At 46.6% G+C, this 9,896-nt stretch overlaps 1 protein-coding gene across 1 annotated transcript; it reads right to left on the bottom strand.

Annotated features, from left to right (window-relative positions):
• Nucleotides 1-370: 370 nt before the first annotated feature.
• Nucleotides 371-2,766, bottom strand: GPR6 (G protein-coupled receptor 6). The gene is made up of 2 exons (XM_007447275.1): nt 2,620-2,766; nt 371-2,001 (listed from the first exon to the last, which is right to left on the bottom strand). Exon 2 carries the CDS (start codon nt 1,980-1,982, stop codon nt 885-887), a length of 1,098 nt encoding a protein of 365 aa, XP_007447337.1. The 5' UTR covers nt 1,983-2,001; nt 2,620-2,766; the 3' UTR covers nt 371-884.
• Between the last annotated feature and the right edge of the window lie 7,130 nt (nt 2,767-9,896).

The following is a 9,896-nucleotide window of genomic DNA, read 5'->3' as shown; positions in this document are numbered from 1 at the left end:
CATCTAAAATTTGTGGTTTCAGGATTCACAAGTGCACATGTGGTAAGATAAAGGAATGGTTTCAGACATCCTCTGGAGCTTGTCTTCCAAACCCAGTAACCAAGGGAGTAGATTAATTTGCACTGATACACAAATAACCCTTTAGTGTCCTGTGAATACTGTTATGTGAATATATTACTCAGTTCCTGTACCTCCCCAATAATCTGGATTAGGTGTTTCAGTGATAATTTATGAACAATGTGCAAATGTGTGTGAGTTTTTCCATTAAGATTTTCACAGGATGGAGATAACACATAATAAACTTTTAAAGTAAATACACTAATAATTTGTCTCTTAAATAGTAATTCTGTCATCAGTCACATGCCCAAAATTACATTTTTATAATGTTTTTATTTGTGTACAAAATATGTTGTAATTTACTGATGCATATGCAGCAAAATATTCTATCACATACAACAAAAATACACTTTTACCCCCCTTCCCCTGCCCTTGAAAATGGCAACACTGTTTTGGCAGTTCAGCAGCTAAAAATAAAGTGCTATAATTAAGCAGTATTGGAATGTCTTCATTTGACAAGTGTGATGTACAATTTGAGTATACAACCGGCCTTTTTGTTAGTTTTTTCACAGAACAGGAAATCCCACATCCTGAACACCTCCAGAAGATACAAATATTTGTATATATATGTACACATGTATACACTGTATATGTAAAGTTCCAACAAACCTCTTTGTCCTTTTGAGTTTGTTGTGCTTATGTTTATTCTCTCTTTCCAAAGTCAGAGTCACACTATGCGATCTCAGAGTCCATCAGCAGGCACGGAGAAGCTCACCAAAGGCTGGCTTGTTGGGGGCATGGTGTTGGTTAGAGGATGGAGGGAGCCTTCAGACCTCACTGGGGGACCTGGAGCGGAAGGGCACTTTGGACTGGAAACAGCCACAAAACAAGAGCCACAGGGCGCGTTGGATCTCCTGGTTGCGGAAGGCATAGATGATAGGATTGATCATAGAGTTGTAGGTGGCGGGCAGCAGGGTGGCGTAGGTGTAGACAGCTGGGTCCTCATGGCTGCCTACCACGCAGTAGATGGCAAAGGGCAGCCAGCTGGCACCGAAAGTGCCCAGCACCATGGCCAGCGTACCCACACCCTTTCTGGTGGCGGCAAGGTGGGGCGGTGCCAGGCAGTGCTGCTGCAGCGCGATCTGGTGCGCGTGACGCCAGACCACCTTGCAGATGCGCACGTAAAGGTGCAGCATGATGCCGAAGACCGCAAAGAAGGTGGCGGAGAGCAGTGCCACGTGGCTGCGCGTCAGCGGGCTCACCACGCTGCAGGCGGCGCGCTCTGTCAGGCAGTTCCAGCCAAGCACCGGCAGCAGCCCAAGGCCTAAGGACACCGTCCAGGTGGCAGCGAGAAGGAGGTGCACGCCCAACAGGGTCCGTCGCGAGTAATAGGTGAGCGCGTTGTAGAGGGACAGGTAGCGGTCCACCGTAATGGCCAGCAGGCTGCTGACAGAGGCAGCGAAGGAGGCCACGAGGAAGCCTACAGTAAGCAGGCTCACAGTCTCCGAGGGCACCACGTACTGGAATACGAAGTGCAGAATGAGACCGCAGCCCGCCAGCAGGTCGGCGGTGGCCAGGCTGCCTACCAGCACGAACATGGGCGTGCGCAGCGCAGGTGTGGACGCGATGAGCGCCACCACCAGCGCATTTTCGCCTGCGATCACCGTCCCAGACACGCAGAGCAGTACGTCCCATGGATTCACTGAAGACAGCAGCAGCCCCGTCGGCCCCGCTGGCAGCTGCGAAGACAACTCCAGCGACGCATTAGCTGCGCCGCTGCCCCCCAGCGCCGCTGCGGCTGCGGCTGCTGGGGGCCCCCATTCACCGGTGTCCCGCGCTCCTGCTGCGGTGGCCGCTGCCGCAGCACCCTCGGCCGCCACTGCCACCACCTGGGAGTCGTTGAGCGAAGATGAGCTCGCGTTCATCACGGCGGGAAGCTACACCCTGCGTGGAGAAGGAGAACAAGCGTCAGGTGTGCGGTTTACGCCGCCAGGGTGCTTCGCCGGGCGCTGCTCCCCCGCACATATTGCCCATCCCACCCCGGGACTCCAGAGCAGAGCGAGGAAGCAGTGGTTGAGAGCCAAAAATAAATACCTGTTGAGTAAGTGAGTGAGCGTGTGAGTGCAATGCACAAGGGATGCCCGCACTGATATCTGAGTTTTTGCACAGATATACACACGAATAACACGCACTCGCATACACACAGATCACGTAAGTATGCCTGTATTTGCACACGCATCTTGCGCACCAAGCTAGTAGTGTCGGCCTCAGCGAGTGCCGCCCTGGCTCTGACCGGCTCGGTCAGGCGCTCTCCTCAACTGGGAGGCTGAGTAGCTGTCCGCGGTGCTGAAAGCGAAGTTTCTGCGACCGTGGAGCACAGCGGACCCCGGAGGCCAGAGACCCCTGGGAAAGCGGTTTCGGGGGAGAGAAGCTAGGAGGTCTGTGTAGGTGGAGGGTGTGTGGCATCATGCTTGGCTCCAGGAAGGAGCCATCCCCTGGCCATCCTTCACCCCTTCCCCTCTGCACACCCTCAGAGTTCCTTTAGAGAGCCGGGCTGCTCACCTGGGGAGTCAGGGCTTCAGGAAATCGCTGATCATGAGCGCTGTGGCTGGGCGCCAGGATGCGCTGCCCGCGCGGACAGAGCCGACGCTTGAAGGAGGTGGCCGGGACGGCGCGCAGAGGAGTGCGGGGCGCTGGTAGCTGCGCCGGCGCCGACGAGAGTTACAGAGACACAGTACAAGAAAAGGCCGGTTACTAGCAGCGCGCCCACTGGAGATTGACAGGCAGGGCGTGGTGACGTCAGGCTCCTGTTTCCAGGGTGCAAGCTAGGCACTCGCTTTCCTCGCCCGCCCATCAGCAAGCTCCCTCACCATATACCCTCTCCAAAGGATGTCTCAGAGGGTTCAAGGAGGGAGGAGAAACCAGAGGGCCGCCGCCGGCCCGGAGCCTCCAGGAATGGGATGGAAGAAAGAGGCAAGGGAGAAAAGAGTGAAGACTAAGGGCAGGCAAGGAGGGTGAGATGGGAGGGGAACGATGAGGGATGAGTTGCACTGGCCAGGCTGCAAGGCCCCGAGTCAAAGGTCACTGAGGGAGACAGGTTGAAGAAAAAGGCCTGGAGAAGGGGGAGGTTGGGGGCAGAGAGGCCCAATTGCACGCAGAGTTGCTACCTTAAAGGAAAAGTACTGTTTGGGGGACAGGAGTGAACTGGTGTGTGTGTGGAGGGGGAGGATGAGGTGTTTTTTTAAAGGATGTTTTAAGGATGTTTCTGGTACAGTGTGTCAGCTGAGTAGAGCCAGAGGAGAAAAACCAAGTTGTGGGGAACAGAAAAGATGGAACAGTTGAGGAAAACAATCTCTTCTTTTGAAGGTTACCTGTGTAATCCATTTCTCTGTCTCCCTCCATTTCTTCCTGTCTCTCACTATCTTTCTTGAACTCTACACATCAGGTTTCACCATGATCTTCCCAGTCGAATGTTTCCCAACTGCACTAGCTAATAGTGCTCTTGGAACTTGCTCTTTAATTAAAGACCAGGTCTGGGTCTTGTTAGAAAAGAAGAAAACAGCAAAATGTGATTTACTTTGCTGGCAACAGACTTTGCCCTGTTAATTAGTACCCTATGAAACAAATTACAGGACGAAAATAGTGATAACTCAGCTGCACCAGACTTCAGTAGGCAGGAGTTTTATTTTCAGCTCCGATAAATCATCCTTTTGGTTTAAAGGCGTTTTGTTTTGTCAGTAAAATACAAGTATTAGACTTCTTCTTCTTCTTTTTTTAATTATCCAGAATCTCCAATAGCTGTTCTTGGGAAAAAAGCTAAAACAGTTGACTCCATCTAAGACTCTGGAATAAATGATTGCATATTGGCATGATGGTATTATGCCAGAGCCACAGACATGATTTTCAGGGACCACATGCTCTGGGCAAGGTGAAAATAGACAACATTTGTTACTGGTCCTTCCTCTACTTTTCCCTGTATACCTTCTTCCCTCTCCTGGCTTCACTTTGCCTCTACACCCAGGGGCCCAAAAAGAAAAAAATATATTCAGACTGTCTACAGGCTGGAGTGGAAGGGGATTTTTATCCTGGCCTTCTCTCTCTGAAAATGGCCTCCAAGTCCAGACTACTCCTGCCCTCCTGCACCTGTGCAACTGAACTTAACTAAAGAAAATAAGGAAAACTGTAGGAGCACTCAATTCTTTGCTGTTCTTTGCTGCATTAGCCAGTGTTGGCCCATAAGATGAGTTTACATACAGTTTCTCCATTTGGGGAGTTTATAAAATTCTCATGAACCTTCAAATTGACTGAAGTTCTAAGTTACTGGAAAGTATCATTTTGAGTTTCAGTAAAAGACTGTCAACTAAAAGCCAAGAATGTTATTTCAGAGCTGTCAAGCAAACTGTCAAACCACTGTAATCACATGTTAATCGCAAATTTTTCAAACAATTAGATAAAGGCCCAAGGGAAGGAGAATCCTTCTTAGTGTCTGAATGTGTTACATTTTTACATGTCACAATGCAGTAGAAAGTATGAGATTAAAATTGAGCAAACAGAGATCCTGTGTTTCAGACATCTTCAGGCTTTCGCTATTGCCAAGAAGGTACTGACTTTTCAGTAGTTTCAGGAGGAAGACAACACCCATATAATCATGTACATAAATGCTGGTTGAGGGTTTGTAGACTGTCTTTTGGTCGTGCCAGTCTGTGGTTACCTCTCTCAGATGCTAGACTGGATCCTGACAGCAGACAGGCACATTCTTTCAAGCTCCTCCTTATCTCCCCCACACCCACCTATCTCCTGGGAGGCAGAAGATGGGAAAGAAGAAAGGTATGCGTTCATTGGTTATGGATGGGTATTAGATGTACTTCATTGCCACTCTGCCCACAGCTCCTCACAAGAACCTGCCCTTCCAGTGGTCTCCTAGAATGTTCAGCCCGTGAACCATGTGACAATTTCCACCCCCAGCCCAGCTTATGGGAAGAGACTGATGCTTGACCCAAGGCTAGACAAGACCAGCCATTATTTGCTGGACAGTGACCAGATCCCCTTCCTGAAAATTTGAACTAAGAAACATTGTGACAACGGTCAGTCAGTGCTGGGCTCTGGACCTGAAAGATCATGATAAGTTAGGGCTGCAGCACTCACGTTGAGCCTTGTGTGAAATGAGAATCGGAGGAAGACAGCTGCAATGGAAGAATGAAGCAGATGTGCAGAGAGGAACAGAGATAAGGGAGATCAAATGAGTGAGAGATGGGAGGGAATGACCTCAGTCCCTGAGTATCTGGTTGCCAGCTCTGGGAGTCTAGATCCCTGGATCCCTTGAAATTAGTATTTGTAGTCTCTACTACAAACCTTCCTAATCTTGAGGGTTCTTGAGTGGGTTTCTACTCTGTGAATCTTTGATACTTGACTGAAACACACAACTAAATGTATTATTCATCCACCAGGTTGTCTGATCCTGGTTATGTTTGGGGATGTGCAAAGTTTGGTTTCTGGCTTATAGGCACAGGTTAAACTCATTACCACCCCTGTGACACATCCAACATATCCTCTGGCGCCTTTATATTCCAGTACTATCCAAGCATAAACACAAGGAAACTTTCCTTCTCTGAGGTTATGCCCAGGAATCACAACCTCTCAACCACAACTCTTTCTCTTGCTCCCCTGGCTATCTCTTGCCCACCTCAGGCTCAGCTAGTGGTTCCCAGCCCTGGCTGCACATTAGAATTACCTGGAAAGCTTTTTAAAACTACCGACTCCTGGATCTCTCACCCAGAGATTCTGATTCATTTGTCCTGGAGTGAGGACCAGGCACCAAATTTCCTAAAGACTCTAATGGAAAGCCAGGGTTGAGAACACTCATCTTAGCAATCATACCATTTTATTGTCAGTTTACCATGCAGTGAAACTCCTGAAAATTGTAGATTGGAGTTTGGAATAGTTGCAATAAGGGAATTTTAGCAACACTCCAGCTTCAAATCACTTAGTGTAATTTCAGATTCAGGACACTGACCAGTCCTCTGTGACCTTTAATTTTCCACACTCACAAGAACCTTCTTTATGGCCCAAGATGAAAGCTGACGCTTGGTTCCCTTTTGGCCCTGATGAACTCAATAGCCCCATCAAGGAGCTCTAAATTCTGGTTGCCCTGGACCCTCTATTTTTCTGTAGCTCTCAGGTATTTTCCCTGTTCCTTATTCTGAGCTCACAGCCACTTCCCAGGTGTGCCCTCTCCTGGCCCAGATCTTTGCAAATCAATTCTGTTTTACAAAATCAGAGCTGAAGTCAGCCAAACTGTCTAGACCGTACAAAACTGGGTCGGAAAGACCCTTACCAGCAATTCTGGCCTCTCTCTCTAGGCATCTACACACACACACACACACACACACACACACACTCATGCGTGCACACACACTCCCTCTACCTGGTTCTTAGAAATAAAAAATACAGTTTTCTACTGGGAAGTATAGGTCTATTTGCTGGTATACTGATACTTGTGCTGACAGCTCAGGAAGAGAGCAGGTGCTTAGTGAGATGTATGAGGCCGTTACTAAGAAAGGTTGTTGCTGAAAGAGGCAGGATTCACAAGGGGCATTGAATACTCTAAATTGTATGGCCAGAACCAGGGTCTTGGATGGAGGTAATCTTCTGGGGACACATGCTGAGGCAGATAAATGATATTAAAAATGTCTCCTCTTCTCTGCCTCCACCTGTCCCCATGGTTTCCTCTCCCCCTAAAGCATCAACGATGGGTCATAATGTCCAAGGTACCTACCTCCTCCGCATGTCCAAACACATCAGGGATGCTCCTGCTTCATGCCAGGTGAGCAGTCATCACTCCAAAGGGCTGTTATCCTGGGAGGTCAGCATCACGTGATATTCCCACCAACTTTAGAAAAGGACCAGACTACATTATTATTATTACATGTCCACATGATGCAGAACATTGTGCAGTACATTTGAACTTTTTTCTTTAATTCAGTTGGTGAGCAACACCTCTTTTTTTGCATGAGAAACAAATCAGGAAAAATAATAACATTTAAAGACATGTTCTTGTTCATAAAGAGTGAAAATAACTTTATTGAGTTTTGTGGAGGTATGTATAATCTTACAATTTAGATTACTAGCTGAATATGAGAATGATAAAGTTGGTTCTGTTGGTATATTTGAAAATTAAAAAGGAGGTAGTCTTCTAATCTGTTGTGCCCTACTTTTTCAAAGTGCTTTGAAGCTCACACAGTGGGTTCATACTCATTACCTCATTTTATTCTTTGAAACAATTACATGGAGTTTGGGGCTATTTTCTTTGCAGATGTGACAAGTGAAGTTCAGAGAGGTGAAATGAGTTGTCCAAGGGCACACAGGTCACCAGCAAGTACATTGTGTACAAGATAGCAACAATCTCATGGGAAAGCAAAACAGACATGGATTCAATGTATGCAAAGGTATGTAGACTCCAAAACTCAAAGAGGCCTTACCTTGGATAGATGTATGCAAAATGATGGAGGTTATATGTTATAACTTCAAAATCACTATGAGCAGCAGTTGATAGATGACTTTTTTTTCCTGTTTTGTAAGCTGCTTTTAAAATGTATTGTAAAAAAAATTAAAGGGAATTTTGAAAGAAAAACTTTCATCCATATTCCCATCAGCTAACCAGGATTGCTTTTTCCCCCAAGATTGTAAACTTCTTGAGGTGATGGACAAGTTCTAATTAATCTTTTCATCAGTATGATCTGTCACAGAGGAGGTGCTCAATACATGTCTAGTGAATGACTATTTCCAAAATTTATCCACACGCATATATATTTGATGTAGGTATATTGCATAGTATGCATGTACTATATGTACAGTGCACAATTTAAGTTTTCACTTTGTAATAAAGGGTATGTTGTCAATATTTCTATATGTTGTATTATAATTATTTTTCATACTTTTGCATAGCCATTCATTCATTCAGTAAACACTTATTGAGTGCCTACTACATGCTAAACATTGTGCTAGAAAATCAAGATGGCACAATAGGTGCCTGTCCTCAGAAACAAGTAAATGGATTCTGTGAGAAAAGTGTGGTACATACTAATAAAAAGAGGTGATCACAGGAGTAATGGGGGCACTTGAGAGAAGGCTATCACCCAACCTAGAGGAATCAGGAAAGGCCTCTCCGAGGAGATGATGGAGATGATGTCTAAGCTGAATCTTGAAGGATGAGTAATAGTCATGGAAGGTAAGAAAGACATGCAAGTGTTCCAGGCAGAAGGAGCTGCATGTGCAAAGGCATAAGGTCAGGTGAGGCTGGTGCAGGTCGCTGGGGCTGTGGGCAGTTGGTTGGGGCTGGCATGTCAGATGAAGAGGGCAGGAGCATAGGTACATCAGATAGGTTGGGCCAACTCATGAAGGGCCTCCTACATCATGGCGGAAGTGAGATTTTATCCTGAAGGTGATGGGGTGCCAGTGACAGACGTTCTTAAGCAAGGTGGTTGATATAATCAGATTTGGGTCCCTCTTACAACCCATGGAGGCCCCACCAACAACTATACAGTGAATGGAGTAGAGAAGGGCAAGAATGAGGTTAGGTGAACCTGTTAAGAGGCTGTTGCAGTGACCTATACAGGAGATTCTGAAGGCTTAACAGTGGGTAGTGACGGCAGCGACTGGAGAAGCTGATGGATCCTTCACATGTTTTGGACATTATATTAAAGCATATCTAGCTGCTATAAAAGATAGTTCTACAAATCTTGGTGGCATAACATACTAGAGGATTGTCTCTTACATGAAACCCAAAACAGGTTTCCCGAGCAATAGACAGCCTTTCACATGATCAATCAGGGACCCAGCTCCTTCCATATTAGCTCTAGCCTCCTCTAGGACTTCAGCGTTTTCAGCATTCACCATTTCAACATTTTACCATTCTTGTGATTGGGAAATGAACTTGGAGTATTTTATGGGACATTCCTGGAAGTGGAATGGTAGACAGACACAGATAAAGGGAGAGAAGGTATGAAGGATGACTTCCGGTTCTCAGGTGTGGACAGGAATGGGATTGGAGAGGGGCAGAATGGCTAATACAATTGTGGACATATTGAGTTTGAGGTAGGACATCCAGTGCAGATCTCCAGTAGGATGTTAAATAGAGGGGTTGTTCTGAAACTCAGCAGAGAATCTAGAATGGAAAAGCAGATTAAGGTGCCATATACTACTACTAATAAGGCTGCCACTCACTGAATGTGTGCCATTTGCTAAGGTACCCTATGGGGTGGACCCTATTACTATCTTCATCTTACAGAAGAGAAACTGAGGATTAAGGGGTGAAGTGACTTTTCCACATGGTTGGGAGGTGAGTCTGAATGCCATTTCCTCTGACTCCAGTTGAAGGGAACTGATAAACCTAAGTGCAGAGGACCAGGGGCCGTCCCTGCAGCATGGATGGAGGAAGAGATCACCACAAAGGAAGTTGAGAAGAACAGCCAGAGAGGCAGGACCTATCATGGAAACCCAGCCTCAGTCAGAGAAAAGAGAGTGGGTATGGAAATCAAAGGAAGAGTGAGTTTCAGAAGGGGGAGAGTCAACTTATACCCAGAGAGGTCAAATGAGGTAAGGTCAAGGAAGAAAAAGTATTAGCTGAATTCAGCTAGGAAGTTATCGGTGACTTCAGTAAAAGGGCAGGAATGGCGGGCAGCCAGGAGAAAGTGAACAGGCTGTAAAGGAGGGGTGAGAAAGGGGAGTGTGATGTCTTTAAGAAGGTTGGCTTGGAGGGGAAGAGAGTAATAGAGCAGTGGTTAGACAGAGATGTAAGTTCAAGGGAGAGTTTACTTTTAAAAATGGAAGAGATTTGAAAG

The sequence above is a fragment of the Lipotes vexillifer genome, unplaced genomic scaffold (assembly GCF_000442215.2).
Source record: "Lipotes vexillifer unplaced genomic scaffold, Lipotes_vexillifer_v1.1 scaffold515, whole genome shotgun sequence".
In the NCBI taxonomy this organism is placed as follows: Eukaryota; Metazoa; Chordata; class Mammalia; order Artiodactyla; family Lipotidae; genus Lipotes; species Lipotes vexillifer.
This window is presented reverse-complemented; position numbering and strand designations above follow the sequence as displayed.